The sequence below is a fragment of the Amia ocellicauda genome, chromosome 12, assembly GCF_036373705.1.
Source record: "Amia ocellicauda isolate fAmiCal2 chromosome 12, fAmiCal2.hap1, whole genome shotgun sequence".
NCBI lineage: Eukaryota > Metazoa > Chordata > Actinopteri > Amiiformes > Amiidae > Amia > Amia ocellicauda.
The window spans coordinates 32,655,460-32,676,182 of NC_089861.1; the positions used below are offsets into that span (position 1 = coordinate 32,655,460).

Here is a 20,723-nt window from a genome sequence, read left to right on the forward strand (position 1 = left end):
GACTACATGGTTCTATACAATAGTGCAAAACAGCCGTCATAAAACGTACTGCACTATACTATACTGCACGATACTACACCGTACTATACTTTACTATTTTGCACTATTACTGTACAGCAATATATTATACTATACTTACTATACTGCCCTATTTCTCCACTATACTGTACTACACTATACTCTATTGTACTATACAATACTGCCCTATTTCTGCATTATACTACACTATATTGTACTATACCATACTGCACTATTTTTGTACTGTACTGAACTACATTATACTCTATATCTTACTATACTATAAAGCACTATTTCTATACTGCACTACACTGTTTGTACTATATTATACTGCACTATTTCTGCACTATACTATACTGTATTATACTATACTATACTGCATTATTTATGTGCTGTACTTCACTACACTATACTCTATTGTACTATAACATACTGCACTATTTCTGTACTGTACTGAACTACACTATACATATTATACTATACTATTGCTGTTTTGTACTACAGTATACTATACTCTACAATACTTTAATATATTATACTGCACTATTACTGTAATGTACTGCACTACACTATACTATACTACCCAGCTGTCTTTTGGGTCTAATTTAAGGTCTTTTGTTCCAAAGCTTTCGGAAGACCCGCCAACTAAGGTTCAACTAACAAACAGCCAGCTGGACTGTGCCCCCCGCAGCGCCGAGTGTGTGAGAAGGGACACAGGGGTCAGAGTCTGTGTGTGTGAGAGAGGACAGAGATTACAGCACAGCACAACACAACAGTACAGCTGTGCAGGGGTCACTGCAGGGCGATGGACTGGAGAAACTCTGCCACATGGACATCAACCACCAGCACTCACTGACTCACACCGGGACACTGACACACACTGACAATAACTGACTAACATAGACTCTCACAGACACAAACGGAGAGACAGACACACAAAGACAGACAGACACTGTGGCACTCTTTAAAAATATATAAGCTACTATATATATAGTACATCAAATATTATGTTACAAAAACGGTCATTGTGCAACAGTGTGTAAATATTCCAGCAGAGCAGCACTGTTACAATGAACACAAATTATGTTGACAGTAAATTGTACAAGCAACAACAACAATAACACAACAAGAACAAGTTAAAGTAGGTACATTATTAATAAAAGGATTAACGCTTATTTTCACAACAAAAACGTGGAAGGGAGAGATGGAGAGGGGAAGGCAGAGAGAGAGATTAAAAACACACATTCCCAGCACAAAATAAGATACAGAGGCACAGAGAAAGGGGGAGGAAGGAGAGGGAGAGAGAGCAAGATAAGGACTGTTTGTCCATTACTATGTTGCTGATGTCCACCACCCGCTGGGTCGATGGCACCGGGCTCGCTGGAGGTTAAAGGGCTGTTGGGTGACGTTGCAGGACAGTGGGGTATATTAGGGAAGCGGCACCGAGTTGCAGAAAACACACAAAAACAAAGCGGGACACATATACCTTAATTATTAAGAATTTTAGAACCAGGTGAGTTGTTTTTATTTTATTATTTATTATTATGATCACAAGTTTTTAAATAGGAATATAATAATGCAGATGATTTAATTTGCTTATAATAATAATAATAATAATAATAATAATAATAATAATAATACGTTTTGTATGTGTCTTCCAATGCAACAGAAATTAACGTTAAGAGTTACATTTTGTACATCTTTACGCATAATTAGAATAAGGCACAAGGTTATATAAACTATTTGTGTAATTAATTTGTTGAGACGAGGTAAGGAAGGGGGTATTCATTGTTAATAATAATAATAATAATAATAATAATAATAATAATGTTTAGACATATTTTTATTTTGAAAGTAAATACTGTTTAGAAATTAAGTGTATAGGGTAATACATTTCTGTGTCAATAATAATAATAATAATAATAATAATAATAATAATAATAATAATAAAAATAATAATACACTAGTAATACATCGGTTATTGAAAATGGATGGATGATAAAGTGCGTATTTTAACATTTATAATGATTATACATTATTATTGGTAAAATACGCACTTTGTTATCATCCATCCATTTGTATTATTATAATAAGAATAATTATTATTAGGCCCTACATGATACGCAATGTAATAAAATCTATATGAACGCAATAGCCTTACCGACACTATCAGTTCTTGTATTACCTGGATGATCTGTGACATCGCTCTGCTCTCTTTCCTAAGGGAAATATGAAGCTGCCAGTCGCCCTTGCCGTGCTGGTGCTCGTACTGGCCACTCACACAGGTCAGAGGCTGACTGGACACTGTATCTCTCTGTCTTTATCCCTCTCTCTGTTTCTGTCTGTCTCCCAATCCTCCCTCTCTCAATTACATTTGAATTAAAAAAAGCTTTATTGGCGTGACTAAGACTCTGTCTCACTTGGTATCTGTATTGTACTATAGTGCCATTCAATCTGTATTAACCAATCTCTCCCTTTCTCAACCTCTCCTCTATTTCCCCTATCTTTCCCTCTCTAACCCTCTGCCTTTCCACCTCTACACCCTTCCCTCTTCTCTCCCCTGTCTCTCTCCATCTCCCCTCTGCTTTCTTCACTCTCTCCCGCTCCCTCTTCCCCCTTCTCTCTTCCCCTCCTCACCCTTTCTTCTCTCTTCCCCTCTCCACCCATCTCTCCTCTCTGCCCCTCATCCCTCTATAACCCTCTCCCTCTCCCCCAATCCAATCCCCCCTCCGAGCCCCATCCCCCATCCCCCATCCTTATCTCTCTGAATTAAAATTGAAATGGGCAGTATTGGCATGGCACGAGTGATCCAGTGTCACCAAAGCATTTAAGGAACATAGATGTTAGAAATTCACACAATATTAATAACAGACAACATAAATACAATGACACAGATCCTCTCCCTCCCTTTCACTCTCTATTTGTCTCCCTCTCTCTCTCTGTGTAGATGCTGAGGAGCCCACCATTGAGGAGAGGTTCAATACGTTCCAGACGCAGGTGAAAGAATTCACTGCTGGCCTGACAGATAAGACCAAGGCTGCTGTGGACCAGCTCCAGCAGAGCAAGTTCATAGTCACCACCAAGTAATTAAATGCCCGACACCCAACACCCAGCAGAGCCCACAAAAATGGGCACACAATGCATAACTCTCGAGACACTCTCACCCTGACGCTGTGCTCTGTGTCATTTTCAGGGACTGGTTTGCAGAGCAGTTTGACAAGGTGAAGCAGAAACTGGATGAGACCTTTAACAAGCAGTGAGGACCCCCACTCCTGTGCCACCCCCTTCCCTCATCCCTCCTCTCTCACACTGCCTGTGTGTGTGAACTGCAAGAGGGAGGAATTCACTTTTTCTTGTACTATTTCTTTTCTGTGACAGGGCTTTCGCCAACTGTGCTGTGAAATGTGTTAAAGTGATTCAGGACACACTGATGCCTGCAGTGATGCTGGGGCAATAAAGACATATGACAAACAACACACTGCTGTCTCTGTGCTTCTGTACAGTGAATTCCCAATGGGCCACTGGGGGAAAGGATATATTTGTACTATTTTGTGTAACTCTGTACAGGGACAGTGCTGTGGAGAGGGGAGGGTAGTCGACACTGTGACTGGACTGTACCACAGACACCATATTAGCTTCAGTACTGGCTGTGAGTGTATGAGTGTGAGTGTGTGTAGGGGGTGATGTCTAATGAATACAATATGGTGTTACTAGGGTATTGTGGGACGCAGTGTAACTGGACTGGTCCGGACTGGACTGATGGAGACCACAACACAACATAAACCACACAATATGCACACCACAACACAAAATACAACACACAACATTCATGCCACAACATACACACCACAGCACAATATACAACTCACAATAAATGCACCACAACACAACAAACACACTTCAACACAAAATACAAACAAAACACCAAACAAAATACAACATAATACAACAAGTGTCTCTTGCAAGATTGAAGGTCATGGGTATGTTTTCATAAATTTTAACTTTGAAAAGCTAAACTATCAGAAACTGGGAGCATAAACAGGATTCGTAGGGCATTAGTTTAATCATATAAATACATCAATGTATTGGTGTTGGCCATGTTTGATTTCATGAGCATACAACCAAAATATATAGCAATATATGATCAAATAGGCAAGTGTTGATATGTGTAATATTCATATGATTGATAGACAAAGGTACACAAATCTAATATTTATACAGTACTGTGCCAAAGTTTTAGGCAGGTGTGAAAAAATGTTGTAAAGTAAGAATGCTTTCAAAAATAGACATGTTAATAGATTTTATTTATCAATTAACTAAATGCAAAGTGAGTGAACAGAAGAAAAATCTAAATTAAATCCATATTTGGTGTGAGGACCTTTTGCCTTCAAAACAGCATTAATTCTTCTAGGTACACTTGCACAAAGTCAGGGATTTTGTGGGCATATAGTCAGGTATATGATTAAACAATTATACCAAAAAGGTGCTAATGATCATCAATTCAATATTTAGGTTGAAACACAATCATTAACTGAGACAGAAACAGCTGTGTAGGAGGAATACAACTGGGTGAGGAACAGCCAAACTCAGTTTACAGTTTACTGTCAAAAGTCATACACCATGGCATGACTGAGCACAGCAACAAGACACAAGGTAGTTTTCTGCATCAGCGTCTCTCACGGGCAGAAATTTCAAGGCAGACAGGGGTGTCCAGATGTGCTGTCCAAACTCTTTTGAAGAAGCACAAAGAAACGGGCAACGTTGAGGACCGTAGACGGAGTGGTCATCCAAGGAGACTTACTGCAGCAGATGAAAGACACATCATGTTTACTTCCCTTCGTAATCAGAAGATGTCCAGCAGTGCCATCATCTCAGAATTGGCAGAAAACAGTGGGACCCTGGTACACCCATCTACTGTACGGAGAAGTCTGGTCAGAAGTGGCCTTCATGGAAGACTTGCGGCCAAAAAGCCATACCTCTGACGTGGCAACAAGGCCAAACGACTCAACTATGCATGAATACAGACGAAGTGGGCTGCAGAAAAATGGCAGCAGGTGCTCTGGAATGATGAGTGAAAATTTGAAATATTTGGCTTTAACAGAAGGCAGTTTGTTTGCAGAAAGGCTGGAGAGCGGTACATGAATGAGTGTCTGCAGGCAACAGTGAAGCATGGTGGAGGTTCCTTGCAAGTTTGGGGCTGCATTTCTGCAAATGGAGTTAAGAATTGGTCAGAATTAATGGTCTCCTCAATGCAGAGAAGTACAGGCAGATACTTATCCATCATGTAATACCATCAGGGAGGCATCTGATTGGCCCCAAATTTATTCTGCAGCATGACAACGACCCCACACATACTGCAAAAGTCATTAAGAACTATCTTCAGCGTAAAGAAAAACAAGGAGTCCTGGAAGTGATGGTATGACCCCCACAGAGCCCTGATCTCAACATCATCGAGTCTGTCTGGGATTACATGAAGAGAGAGAAGCAACTGAGGCTGCCTAAATCCACAGAAGAACTGTGGTTAGTTCTCCAAGATGTTTGGGTCAACCTACCTGCTGAGTTCTTTCAAAAACTGTGTGTAGGTGTACCTAGAAGAATTGATGCTGTTTTGAAGGCAAAGGGTGGTAACACCAAATATTGATTTGATGTAGATGTTTCTTCTGTTCACTCACTTTGCATTTAGTTAATTGCTAAATATAATCTATTAACGTCTATTTTTGAAAGCATTCTTACTTTACAGCATTTTTTCACACCTGCCTAAAACTTTTGCACAGTAATGTACATAAGAAAGCAATTCAAAATGGACCCAGCAAAGTGTCCGGAATCCAGCTTACATTCACGACAGAAATCTTAGATGGAGAAAACATCTTAAGTCATAATTGAAATTCAAATCCAGGCAAACGATACAAAATTGATATTCAATTAAATTATTTGTATATTACAATTCAAGTAGCCAATGCAGAACATGCATCACAAAATAGTAATAAATTGGTATTATACTTCTTATTGGGAACGTTTACTATATGTTATTGTACTTGCAGGATTTACAGGTTATATTGCAGTGATATTTCGGGATTTTTTCCACTCACTAAACGATGGCGCCCTAGGCGACCGCTTAAGGTTGCCTATTTGTTATCCGAAAATACAAAAAATAATACCTTGTTCAAAAACCTCGCCACTGCCAATGAATATTACAGTCAATCGGATGTTCCCGTCGTCTTTCACGATTGGTTGATTCCGGCTTTAGGTATTTGCGCACGTTTAGGTAATCCAGCAGGCATCATCAGCCTGCCTGTAAGGTATACAACTTTGCCACTCTCTGAAAGTGTTTATGGTAAAAAAAAAGTCGCCTAGGGTAAGGGCGTCTTCAAAGAACTAAAGAAGGAAAGAAAGAAAGAAAGAAAGAAAGAAAGAAAGAAAGAAAGAAAGAAAGAAAGAAAGAAAGAAAGAAAGAAAAAGAAAAAGAAATATTAATACAAATATGAAACGTGTAAAACTTCTTAATCTCGCAGGGTGCGTTATTATTATTGTTATTATTATTATTATTATTATTATTATTATTATTATTTATTATCAGACGCCCTTACAACATATAAGAGCATTATAAAAGTGCAATAAAACAGTATAAAATTACAAATCAAAACATACAATTACAAGTTCCAAATTAAACATTTACATAGGTAAATTATACAATTTAATACAAAATACCTACATCCTAGATTGTAATAGCTAATAAGTACAAACAATATGTGTCATAGGTAAGAGCTAAGGGGAAGGGGACATAGGGGAAATCAAAATAAACAACACTAGTACTAGTAAATTATAAATCAGTCGGTCTAACTAACGCTCCCTGCAAGATTAAATGGTTAGTGTATTTATTTATGTAGACCGTAGAACAGCCCATTTGGTCCATGAACAGACATTACAGTGTACAGCGTGGTGTCCACGCTTTCAGGGACAGGGGCACAGTGTGTGGATGTGTGTGTGTGTGTGTGTGGGGGGGGGCGTTATATAAAAACACGATCGCATGATGTATTCATCAAAAAATTAAAAATAAATTATTTGAACGGAGAAACAGAGCCAAGCCAATCTGGATACGAAGGGTCCCGTTCCGCTCTCCACACACTGGCCCTGTTTTCTTTCGTCTGTGAGTCACTGTTTTTTCCATATTTCTTTCCTTGTTTTTAATTCTCTCTTCATTCCCCTTGACCCATCCTTTCCTCCCTCCTTCTTTCTCAACATCCCGCTTCTCTAATGTCTACAAACAAATGGCTGACTCAGCCCAAGCACATGCCCCCTCTCCCCTTTGGCCTCTATCCCTCCACCTCTCCGTCCCTTATCACAGAGCAAACACCAAGCAAGACTGACCTCGAATTTCATTATTACTTTATTATTGTTATTATTTCTTCTTCAATGGTTCACTTCAATATGAAATTGTCCATCCCTTCCCTTCCTATTTTAGACGCGTAGTAGACTTTAGACTTCAATTAACACGAACGAACCAATTAACCAACTAAACAACGTACCACAATGCACCGCCACTACCAGTTCACTGCAGATACCATAACTCCCACAAAACAACCCAAACTAACTACAAAGTACCCCCAACTAGCCAAATATCACCACAAACTAAACATAAAGTAATGCATATAGCTCCACAAACGTACCACAAAGTAGGGCAAAGTGCGTCTGCAGTTCTCTGTGATAATCCTCAGAACACTTGTGCAGAGAACATTTTAGAGTGAATGTCAACACACCTCCAACTTTGCATACACGTATACACTGTATTGATTGATTGGCTTATTAATTTGACTAAAACACAAATTTTAATGCTCTATATAGTGGAATAAAGTTAAAGCTTATAAATGCATGAACCCTGCCTCCCATTGTTTTGCAATGTTGTCCAACGTTGATCATGGCCAGGAATCGAACTGTCCAAACACTGACTGTCTCCACAAATCGATACGCGTGGACTGCTCACTCCTGTGCCCCGAGTAAGCCCATGTCTGGTCAACCTATGGGGAGAAAGAGAGACGGACACATGGCCACAGCTGGGCAGACCGACGTCACACTGCCTTAAACACACCGGCACGGCCTGCTGCGGCTGGTGTCAGTGTGCGCGATTGTGTTTGTGTGTGTGTATCGAAGCGACAAGAGGTAACACTAAGACTAAGCATTTCTTTTGGGCGTTTGAGTTAATGTTACATTATGATGATTAGGGTGATGATGGATATGATTTGGCTGGCACCTTGGATTTAGACAAATGTATGACGATATTAAATATACCATTCTTTAATATCGGTAAACTTTTGATATGTTTTTAATTTTTCTTTCTCTGCCTCTCCCTCTCTCTCTCTCTAGATGTCCGTCAAGCTGTTGATTGTAGTTCTGGTTTTGGTGCTGCCAGGTGAGTTCAGATGCCTCGACAACCTCAACCCCAAAGATAGAGAGAGGGGTTAACACTGACACACTGACTGACACACTGACTGAGACTGCCTGTTACACTGACACTTTGATTGACCGACTGGTACAGTGACCACAGTGTTGTCCTCAGTAGGAGACAGAGTACTTCTGCCCCCTAGTGGCAATTCTGTTATTTATTTTCAAACTCCATGTTTTCTCTCTCCTCTTCTTGCTTCTCCCCACTCCCTCCTACCCCTCTCTCCATCCTCCTTTTTTCTCCCTTCACTCCCCTCTCATGTTCCTCACTCTCTCTGCCTAGCAGTGTGCCTGGCTGCCCCTGCACCCCATGATGAGGAGGGGAAGGGTAGCAGGAAGCCCGGTCTGCTGACCCAAGCCGGCGAGGCCACCCAGTACCTGCACTCTCTGTACGCTGATCTGGTGGACAGCGTGAAGACCTCTGAACCCTGGAAAAATGCCAAAGAAAGTCTGTCCTATCTGCCGATGTGAGTGTCCCCCCTGTGACACAATGAGAACCACTGAGAGACACAGATACAGATACACACTGAAAACCACTGAGACACACTGAGAGGTACTGAGGACAGACTGAGACATGCAGAAACACACAGACTCACTGATGCAGGTAGAGACACACAGACACACACTTTAAAACACGAAAATTCTCTTTCCCTCTCCATGTCTCCATGTCTTATTATCTTTCCCTGTTTGCTGTGTCTTCCTCTCTTTTTGTCACTCTTCCTCTCTTTCACTGTCTCTCGCTCTCTGTCTCCCTGAGTGTCTAATTGTCTTCCTCTGTGTCTGTCTGTCTGTCTTTCTTACTTATTCTCTCTCTCCCTTTCTCTCTCCTTCTCCCTCCTCCCTCCCTTTTGCTGTGCAGGCTGGTGGCGGGCAAGACAGAGGGGATATGGGGATATGTAGAGACATACTACGAGGATCACCTGAAGGGGGGAGCCACACCTGTGCTGGACTGGGCCTCGTCCACCTGGGACGGCCTGACCGCCCGCATCTCCGGCCTCTGGGAGTCTTAACACACGCTTTTGTGTAGAGAGATGGAGAGAGGGAGTGAAGGAGAGAGAGAATGGGGGATAGGGGAAGGGGGGAGAGGGAAATGGAGAGGAGGTGAAGGAGAAAGAGGGGGAGGGAGAGGGATAGTGGAAGAGAGAGAGAGTGAGAGAGGGAGGGAAGGCTGAGGGGAGGACAGAGAGAAGGAGGAGAGAGAGAGAGAATTTGAGAGAGGGGGAGGAGGAGGGAGAGGGGGCATCAAAGTTACCCCTACACTGGTCAGTGGGGTCAAGTGGGCTCTCTGACAGTGCTGACACGGGAGGGTCTGTGTTAACGCACTACCTGTATGCTGTGTAGAAATAACTGTGAAATAAATTGTGTTACTGAGTTACTCCCAACTGTGTCTCTGTTTTGCTGTTAATTTACTGGAGTTTTAAACTGATTTTCTAGAGGAGAGCCACTCCACTCTCACACCTGAGCTCCGCCTTCCCCACCAGAAGTATCTGGCAACACACACTTTCCCAGCTTTCCCTGCTTTGCCCCCCTCCTCCATTCCCAGATCTCCTGCAGCAGCTCCATTGGTCTTTCCACCCAGTGGGGGTGTTGTGTTGGCCTCTTCCTCATGGCCTTATTCCCTCAGCCAAACCAGTCTGGGACAAAATAAACTCTATTTACCTTCTACTGCACATCCCAACTCCTGAAACGGTTGGATTAGGAAAAGATATGTGTGTAAGAAAGAATGTGTGTGTGGGATTATGTGTGCATGTGGGAGTGGGTATGTGTCTTTGTGTGTGTGTGTACACGTGTCTGTGTGTTATATCAGCATGTCGAGTGCTGGACCCCTCAAAAGGGCCGACACATCGCTGCTGGACTGACCCGTCCACTCTCTCACTGCCTGACTGACCGTCTGACCACCTGCACTGCCACTGCACTGAACTGACCACTGGGACAGAGATTCCAAGGTAAATATTAAACTGTAGATCAATAGTACTGTAATCTATCTGTTTGTGTTGTCATAGAATACATTTTGTGATGTGTTAAAAATCTCTCTCTCTCTGTATGTATGTGACCAATCTCAATGATTTACAAAAAATAATTAATATTTGTCTGTGACTCTATTGGTGTTTCTCCAGCTCTCTGTCTGTGTCCATGAGTTTATAACCATCTCTGTCTGTCTGTCTTTAAATGTGATGTTCTGTCTGCCTGTCTGTCTCTATACATGTTGCTACATCTGTTGTGATATATCACAACTTTTCTGTGTCAGTCTCTATCTGCCTATCTCTCTCGCTGTCTTTTTCTAGGTCATTGTATCATTGAAAATCCACTTTTGAAAAGTCTATATAATAACAACTAAAAATAATATTAATGATAATTTAAATCTAGATCTACAGACTCTTTATAAGTGTTGTTGTGGCTTCCTGACAATGTGATCTTACCACGTCCTTGTGGTAGTGTGTTTACTGATATGTTTCCAACACGTCATTTTGTTTCTGTCATCCAACATTAAAGAATATTCAAAGGCAGACAGGTCCAATTGATAAGTGCCAACGAAAAAGCTTTATTCGTACACATGAGTAAATGTACTGTAATGATATTTAATCAATACAGCATCTAGATTCTCTATGTATTTACAAAGATAACTATAACACTAAAACAGAAAATAACAATAACAATGATCAATTATCAATAACAAAATCAAGTTAAAAATGGTCGAAGAAATGTATTTGCTCCCACTACTAACTCCATCTCAGTCCTTGCTCCAATGTGCGAGGGTATAATAACAACAGAGAAATATAATTAAACTAACATCAGAAGCACAGAGAACTATAGTGGAGCAAACAACTAAAAATATTAACAAACCATCTGTCACAATCCCAGTCTAATGCACCTCCACATATCCCCACTAGATGTCGCCATCACCCTTCCTTACCAGTCACTTCTCCCAACTCAATTTATTCAATCAATCAATCAATCAACATTCCTGAACACCATATGCACTTGTTCAGTCACCCACTGCCCCATTCGTTCTGCACCTCCCTACTTGGTTTCTTGCTTCCCTGTGCTCCACATATAAACCCCTCACTGTCTCTCACACTTTGTGAAGTTTTGTCAGTGTTATCTACAATCCCAAGCTGTCAACTAGTGCCTTGAAATAGCAGAGCCACCTGGTTTACCTCCCGACCACGACTTTGGACTGTTTGTCTGACCGTCTGACCCTTGCCTGTTACAATGACCATGTACTTGCCTAGCCCTTGTTTGCCCTGTCCCGCTGGTAACACCTCTACCACGCATTGCAACTGGGTCCCCTGTTTCCGTGCCCACAGTAAGTTACACTACCTATTTTCTAAATTAAATAAGTAATTTGCTAATTCGGCTCCCGCAGGTGTTTGGACTTTAAGTTCTGAATCTTTTTTACTTTTATTCACTTAATGCATCTCTTGTCTGTCATCTCTCTGTTCTGCTTCATTTTCTCTTTCTCTCACTTGCATCCCCTGCCTTTCCCCAATTACTTCCCTGCTTCTCTGTCTCCCTCGCTTTGTCTCTACTCCTCCTTCCATCCACCTCTCATTCCCTCTCTCTCTCCCTCCCTTTATTCCTCCTCCTCCCTTTCTCAAACATCCTAACCTGCCCCTCTCTCTCTAAAATCCAAAGGCTGATTATTGGAAATAGTAACATGGACAATGTTGCCAAAGCATGCTTACATAGAGCATTTAAACTGCCATTTCTGTACATTTGATCAGGATCAATGGTGTTGCGTTTACACTGCCATTTAATCAGGATCGACTTTCAGTTTCCACAGGGGTCTTCGCATGTGCAATAGCACACAAGTCAAAACTTAAATATATGCAAATGAGTCCTTTAGAACATCGTTTTTCAAAGTCACAGGTGGGTCGTGGGAGGTTAAAAATGGGTCGTCAAAACAAATTGTAGAATATAATTTCTCTCTCTGGTTTTCTCCCGCAGTATAATACAATTACTATGTGCAGTACACCTGATAGCCACATGAGGCAATATACTGCATAGCACTCTGTAGGCATTGCTCTTTAGTGAGCGCCCAACTGAAACAGTCCCTCGCTGGACCAAAATCTCAGCCACAGCAAGCTGTCCCCATCGCCAGTGTCGTCCTTCGTCGAACTATGAATGTGCAGCTCTGGTCCTCTGCTCCAGACCCAAAACTGATTATAGCAGACATGGAGGATGAAGCAGTTCAATTATTAATCAATTATTATCAATTGTTCTTCAATCAGAGACAACACAGCAAAAAAAAAAAAAAAAACGTCACCGTCACCAGGGTTACAAACCTGTCAAAACTAAGTTTGCGTCATGTATGTCCCGCCTCTTAAAGGTAAGTAACCAATCACAAACATCATATATATGTTCTGCCCCCAGAGCACACTTGCTCCCTCGTCCCCTTGCTTTGCAGAGCGGAAGCACTCCGGTGGCCTTAAGGGGTGTCCCAATCCCCCAGGGAGCGAGTGAAAGAGCCTAATCGCGCTGTTTGTCCTTCAATGTCCCTTCGGCGGAGTGAACAGAAGAGCGCACTGATGCGGAAGAGTTTTAGTCCTACAACTCTGTGCGTTAAAGGCGGAGACAAGTCAACTGGGAAAATATGGCAGCAGCGGGTGTATATAAATGTAATGCTAGCTAGACAGGTGTAGAAATTGTTAAATTATGTATCAAGGAAAGTATAATATATAGATAGATAATATAAAATTATTATATAATCATGATTTAAATATATGATTAGAGAGTTCAACCAAAAAACATTTTGGCACCTATCAATTAATTACTGAAGTAGTATCCTATAAAAGGTCATATTAATGAACAATGTATTTCAAAATTATGATTATTATTATTATTATTATTATTATTGTTATTATTATTATTATTATTTGAATTAAATACAGAGACAGATGACAAGAAAAGACTGCATCGGTCAAAGCCAAAGGCGCTGAATGCTGGCGCTGAAGTGTGTCCCATTGAGAGCTTTTAGCTTCACCTGCACCTACACCCTCCTTACTCAAGTGCACACTCTGTGACATCAGCACAATGTCACGCGAAGTGTACACTTGTCGAAGGGTGTAGGAGCACGTGTGCGATGTGGGACGCAGCCTTGTTTTAACAGAGTTGGTTTCAAAACCCTCGCTTCACTGATTGGCTCATTTACTTCCGCTTGAGAGCAGGACTATTCAGAGTAACAGTGCAGAGACTTTGACAGGTTAGAATTATTGGTTACACTTTAGATTGAGGTGATGCTTATTAATGTGTTATTAATGATTTATAAATTATTGTTAAATGATTAATAGATACTTTATAAAGTATGACTAATGCATTATAAAGTAGTTATAGCACTATAGTGGAATGGTCACAACATTTAACAGGAAGGTAAAAAGTGTCCCTTTTCACTACTGCTCTCCTAATGAATATTTTTTCAGTTTTTAATCATGATTTGTTTTATAGAATGCCCACTTTTTAGCTACCTGTTCGACAGTGGCCATTCCATATACACCGATCAGCCATAACATTATGACACTGACAGGTGAAGTGAATAACACTGATAATCTCGTTATCATGGCACCTGTGGGTGGGATATATTAGGCAGCAAGTGAACATTTTGCCCTCAAAGTTGATGTGTTAGAAATAGGAAAAATGGGCAAGTGTAAGGATCTGAACGACTTTCACAAGGGCCAAATTGTGATGGCTAGACGACTGGGTCAGAGCATCTCCAAAACTGCATCTCTTGTGGGGTGTTCCCGGTCTGCAGTGGTCAGTACCTATCAAAAGTGGTCCAAGGAAGGAAAGCGGTGAACCGGCGACAGGGTCATGGACGGCCAAGGCTCATTGATGCATGTGGGGAGCGAAGGCTGGCCCGTGTGGTCCGATCCAACAGACGAGCTACTGTAGCTCAAATTGCTGAAAAAGTTAATGCTGGTTCTGATAGAAAGGTGTCAGAACACACAGTGCATCGCAGTTTGTTGCTTATGGGGCTGCGTAGCCGCAGACCAGTCAGGGTGCCCATATGCTGAATCCTGTCCACTGCCGAAAGCGCCTACAATGGGCACGTGAGCATCAGAACTGGACCACGGAGCAATGGAAGTAGGTGGCCTGGTCTGATAAATCACGAATTCAAGGTGTTGACTTGGACTTCAAATTCCCCAGATCTTGATCCAATTGAGCATTTGTGGGATGTGCTGGACAAACAAGTCCGAACCATGGAGGCCCCACCTTGCAACTTACGGGTCTAAAGGATCTGCTGCTAAAGTACCACCGCACACCTTCAGAGGTCTAGTGGAGTCCGTGCCTCGATGGGTTAGGGCTGTTTTGGGACCTACACAATATTAGGCATGTGGTCATAATGTTATGGCTGATCAGTGTATTGCTATTACCGAATTATAACTACTTTGTAATGTGGTATCCATTATTTATAAAGTATCTATTAATCATATAATAAACATTTATAAATCATTAATAACACATTGATAAGCAGCACCTTATTATAAAATCTTATTTTAAAGAAAAATCCAGGAGAAAGTAATGCTGACATTTGGAAACCTTTGTGGAAGCAATCTGGATTTAACAGAGTCTGTATGCGACTTTGCAGAAGAAAATCCAGGCGGGTAAACTTTAATTAGTGGTAAGAATATACTTTTGCTTTCTTGCGGTCTGGTCAATGTTTTGGGGGAGTTAGGTCTGTGAAAATTAAAATGTATATTTTGTCTATGCAGATATGCATATAATCGATCTTAAGTTCCATAGAATCAAATAACTGTTTCTGGAATGGTGTGTCGCAGTTTCTGAGGAAACGCCGGGAAGGGCGGCGAATAGTGCTGTCGCACAGAGCACTCAAATGGCCAGGGCTGGGGCTGCATTTAGCCCTTTGAACACTGAATCCGATGATGCATCCAATTTTCACCGTCATGAAAAGAGAAAAAAATTGTGTGCATCCGTATCCCACCATGCACACTGAGGCCATCATTGTCGTTCGACAGAGGTGCGTCATAGAGGTCACGTGTTAAAATGGCACTCACCAATGGAAAACAGTACGGATACATGTGGATTGATGGAAAAGCTTATCTTATAATAATTATCTTATAATTAGACAGAAAATATATGACAAGCTATCACCGAGGAGTAGGACACTACTGATATAGCTAGAATTCTCCTAGAAAGTGGTAAAGCACAGAAAAACTACAGAAATGTGACCTACATTATTTACAAAGATTTGCACTTTCAAACAAATGGTTAAATGTTGAACTTTAGTTTTTTTGCTTTTGTTTCTTTATGGTGAGGTGTCATTTGTTAGTTACCCTCAGTAGCACTGTGCCACAGCTGAGGATGGAACATGATACTAGTTTTAAGAAAGCTTTTAAGGATCTCTGTTAGTTGCATGTTTTTAAATACTCTTATTGCTTTTTTATTGCTTGTTCCACTTTATTGGCTAACCTGATTGTCTTGCTTATTTTGTTTTGTCTGTTTGTGCTGCTTGTTGTATTTTTCATTGTGGTGTGCATGTTTGAGTTGCTACATGTAGCGGGGAAATAGCAGTCCAGCCTTTGTAGGGCTTCTCTGTACACATTTGAAAGGATCTTGGTCCCCGCCCTAAACCAATTCACCTCTATACTCCTGTACACCTAGTATGTACCTATTCTGCATAAACTAGAAAAAAACAGTTCTTTTAACTTTTGAATTTGACAAGGTTGGGGTCAGGATTTATACACACGGTGACTACCTGACTTGACAGCAACAGCATAACATAAAGTGTGATTAGTATGTCAGCATTCCCTCCCTCTCCAAATCCTACAGAATAGGTGAGACACCCCTACTCCGAGATAAACATATGAAACACTTTCAAACTCTATTTTACAGTTCTTTGTGCATTTATTATAGCACTTATGTTACAGAAAAGAAAAAAAATAAGGTTAGTTCAGATTTTGAATGTATCACCAATGACTTATCAGTTCAAATAATCCTTGTACAGACTAAAATAAAATAAAACATTCACTGTTCAGTATTCTTTCCTAAAGAAACAATAGTTTCACCTTTAAAAAAATGAATTATCTTGACTTCTTCCTATCACCAAAATATTTATGCTACCATAGGTTTAAGATTTGTAATTAACAACACCTATAGAGCAACATTGTATTATTTATGGTTACTATTTTCTAAACACAGCATACAAATACAAAAACAACAGTAGGAATACAGTACACCCTCATAAGTATTATTTGGCAGTGTTATGTGCAGCTCCTGTGCATAGAAGTTACACTGTATTCCTACAATGCACACATCATTTGAAAGCTTATTGTCTTGGCTACCAGAGCATTTCATTCTCAAACATATCTGTCTTAATAGTTTCCGTGTCACCCACCATCATTCAGAGCCCAGGGGGTAAACTGGTCCGGGGGTGGGGGCTTATTCAGACGGTCACAGATCCACTCAGTTTAGATCGGATTTATTTACAAATAAGCTTGTTTTTTTCAGAACAACCTAAAAATTAATCCAGTATATATTGTTTGACACACATCAAACACAGAGAAGTTCAGATCCAATAACGTAAAATCGTTGTGTAACACTGTAAACAGTTTTCCATCTTGACATTTTGAGCTTTCTATGGGTGTGTGTGTTGCTTCTACCAAAACGTGGATGGTCTTGTTTTGATCAGTAGACTGTCTGGTTCCAGAATGTCATAATTGTCAATATTTTCTTAGATTTTGTAGTCCTTCTCAGACCAAGTATCCCCCACCCTTTTCACAAAACCAGTTTTTTCACATCAGGGAGTGAGTGTCTCAGCTTTCTAGGGATACCAAACACTTGGCAAACACAACAGTGGAGAGCACACATGGGATTAAAGAGAAGCACATGGATTTGGTGCCCTTTTAAGGGTACCATAGGGGTTTGTCAGTTTAAGGGGTTACATTTTGTTAATCAAAATGATACCATGATTTATTTTTTATCTCCAATTATTTATTTGTCTTATGCTTTAATTTCAGAGTACATTGAGACATTAAACTGCGTACATTTAAATAAAAACTGGAAACATTTTGATTACTTCACTTAGATTGCTCCAGTAAAATGCCCAGCTGTATAAATGGGTACAAATGTCACCCTGGATAAGAGTGTCTGCTAAATGACAAATAATGTAATGTAATGTAATGTATTAGCTCTGCTCTTGGCACTTCAAGGTGAGTAACCCCACCCCCCGATCAATTCACTACTTATTTAAGATTGAGTAATTAATTAAAATTAATATTAAGAGAGCATTGTTAAGAGAGAGCATATTCATATTAAGAGAGCAATATTACAGTACAGCATTGGTCTCCAGCACTGTCCTGGAGAGACACAGTAGAGTACAGTAACATATGGTTTAGCACTGTACTGTCTCTCTCCATGGACCAGGGCTGGACACCCTGCTGTACTGCACTGTACAGTTTTTGTGTTAATGTAATTTTGTGTGTGTCTCCAGTGTGTGTTTCATTCCCTGTTGATGCACACTTCTCCCTGGACAAGCTGCTCCCGCCCAACCCAGAGCTGAAGCAGAGGCTCGATCGCTGGTTCAAGCTACTAGAGGACACTCTGGAGCCCTACGTGAGGGCTGTGGCCGAGAGCAGCATGATGCAAGAGGCCAGCAAGCTGAGGCAGGAACTGATTGTGCTGAGCCTGGACCTTTTGAAGAAGACTGGAGCCATATATTACATAATGTGAGTGACCACTGATCAGCTAACCACCTGACCCACTGACCCCTGACCTCTTGCTCCTCTTCAACTTCATCCTCTTTCTCGTCCTGCTCCTACTCTTGCTCCCAGTGCTGGCCATAGCCTTTTGGGGGCCATCGGTGAGATATGATTGTGGAGGGCCCCACCTCTCCGCAAAACGTTGTAGTGGTGCCCATCTTTATGGCGGAGAGAGAAAATGTAAAAGTAGAGAGCATGTATTGCACTTGAATGTACACTGATCTAAATTTAGTAATACATACAAATGTAAATAGCGCATTGTGCACAATAACAGGAATAACTAATAAACAGTTTAGGTAAGAAAAAACACTGATGCCAAACACAGAAAATACTATATTACACAGTAAACATTCAAAAACTATATATATTTAAATACAATACTATCAAAACTCATTAGCTTACAACTGGCAAAATATTGTAGTTAACTCCTAGCTAATCATTATCATCGTTTGGATGGCAACTGGCAGTTGGCTAGCTAACAAAGTGATATGACCCTCCACCACAAAACCACATCGGACTACATCAGCCACTCCAATCACAGCCGGCATATTGTGCGCAGCGCAAAAGCCCTGTTGGAACTTTTTTTTTTTTGAGGTAATTTTTTATTTATGTCCAAGGCCCTGAGAAAATCGGACTGTGCGGAAATCGTGAAATTAGCCAAACACCGTGATTTTTTTCTATTTTTATTTTCTTTATTTCCATTTATATATATGTAGCGCCCAGGACCTCGTCAGGGCTGCTATGGGTGCGAATGAGTGGAGCGGCGTTGGGAGGTAGCCGCCAGAAGGTTTTCACAATACATTATTTATTTTATTTAAAATGTACAGGTTTTTGTTAATTTAAATCAATTCAAATACAGGATTTAAAATGTTTTAAAAATACACAAACAACCAGCGAGCAGACCAGGCCAGAGGATCGGCAGTGGGGACTCTAAAACCAAAGCCTTTTCCTTTGCCCGCTGCCTCTGCTTGGACCGTCCTCTCACCAGCCCTGTCCCAGGAACGGCCACCCGTAGCTGGCAACACAGGGGCTTTAAGTACTCCTAATCAATTATTCAATTAAAACATACACTACACGGGGAAGAACACAAATTAAAACGTGCAAATGTGATGTTTATTTAACCAAAGTAATCGGTGCAAAACATGCAGTGCGCTGAGACCGCTACATATGTTATTTCATATTAACACGCTTTACCTACAAGCTCTGCAGTCACAGTAATTACATACATACTGTGTACAGCAGTGCAGCCTAGAGTAGCCCTTGTGCTCATGTGACTTTGAACCGTCATTCTTGTCATGTAACTTTTGAATTCTAAGCGGGAGCGCATACACTAAATTAACACAATCCCAAAATGCATGTCTAAAAAAAAAGCAAAAAACGTGTCTGCAAAGCAATATCCAACAGGAGTCTGTTGTCCCCAACTGCTGAGCGAAACGTTTCGGCACATGGGCAGGTTTTTACAGCTCAAAGACAATCCATGAAAGAGCACACGGTGAACCATCTGACGATGCTCAGCTTTAATTCAAAAATATATATAAAAAGAAAACAAAATGGACAATTCGTGGACTGTATATAGTTATTTTCTGAAAAATCCAAATTTTCATAAGTTTAATTCAAGTTCAATCAAGTTTTTTTGTAACTAACAGGGGGGTAGTTCTGAGGAGAAGTGGTGTCAAGGGTTGGTTTCTTGAGCAGTGGGATGACAGCAGCTTGTTTAAATGCAGAGGGGAAACAGCCAGAGAGGAGTGAGGAGTTGAGGAGGGATGAGATGAAGGGGAGAAGATCAGGAGCGGTCGCTTGGAAGAGATGAGAAGGGAGAGGATCCAGGGCACACATTGTAGATTTTTGACGTAGGAGGAGACCAGAAACTTCAGCCTCTGAGAGGGGTGAGAGTGAAGAAAAGGAAGCTTGATCGGAGGGAGGTTTGGGTGTGATGGGAGAGGTGGGTGAAGTATTGAAGAGCCTGCAGATGTCTGCAATCTTGGAGGAGAAGAAGGAGGCAAAATCATCAGCAGTGAGTGATGAGGGAGGAGGAGGGGGAGGGGGGGCAAGGAGGGAGGAGAAGGTGGAGAAGAGTTGTTGACAGTGGATTCGAAGAGTGATTGGAAGTAAGACTTCTTGGCTGAGGTGAGTGAGGAGGAGAATGTGAACAGTAGAGAGCGGTAGACTTCGAGGGCAGCTGTGAGTTTTCCACTTCTGTTCGGCAGGACGCAGACTAGTTTGGGTTAAACGGAGAACAGCAGAGAGCCAAGGGTGAGGAGGGGAGGGACGGGCAGGACGAGACATGAGAGGACAGTGAGAATCAAGGAAGGAGGTGAGTGAGGAGAACAAAGTCTGCTCAGTCTGCTCCCACACATTTAGAATGTGTGTGTGTGTGTGTGTCTGTCTGTCTAAGCAGTGTTTGCTGTGTGGCAGGCTGGCATTATACAAGCTGCCCTGGCCTAACCACAAATTGTTGCAGAAGGTGTGGACCTGAAGCCTGAGCTCTGCCTTTGCTTTCCCAGCATTCCCTGCTTTGTCTCCCTCCTCCACTCCCAGACTCCACCTCCT

At 41.3% G+C, this 20,723-nt stretch overlaps 1 protein-coding gene across 1 annotated transcript; it reads left to right on the forward strand.

Moving 5' to 3' along the window:
• The first annotated feature begins 1,384 nt into the window (after window positions 1-1,384).
• Window positions 1,385-3,494, forward strand: apoc1 (apolipoprotein C-I). Its single transcript, XM_066719378.1, has 4 exons — window positions 1,385-1,531; window positions 2,243-2,303; window positions 2,966-3,101; window positions 3,212-3,494. The coding sequence occupies exons 2-4, from the start codon at window positions 2,249-2,251 to the stop codon at window positions 3,276-3,278; spliced, it is 258 nt and encodes an 85-aa protein (XP_066575475.1). The 5' UTR covers window positions 1,385-1,531; window positions 2,243-2,248; the 3' UTR covers window positions 3,279-3,494.
• Window positions 3,495-20,723: the final 17,229 nt, after the last annotated feature.

Coding starts and splice junctions, on each gene's coding strand:
- apoc1 (XM_066719378.1), top strand. CDS start 2,249: ATGAAGCTGCCAGTCGCCCTTGCCGTGCTGGTGCTCGTACTGGCCACT. Junction 2,304..2,965: donor CGTACTGGCCACTCACACAG/GTCAGAGGCTGA, acceptor CTCTCTGTGTAG/ATGCTGAGGAGCCCACCATT. Junction 3,102..3,211: donor AAGTTCATAGTCACCACCAA/GTAATTAAATGC, acceptor TGTCATTTTCAG/GGACTGGTTTGCAGAGCAGT.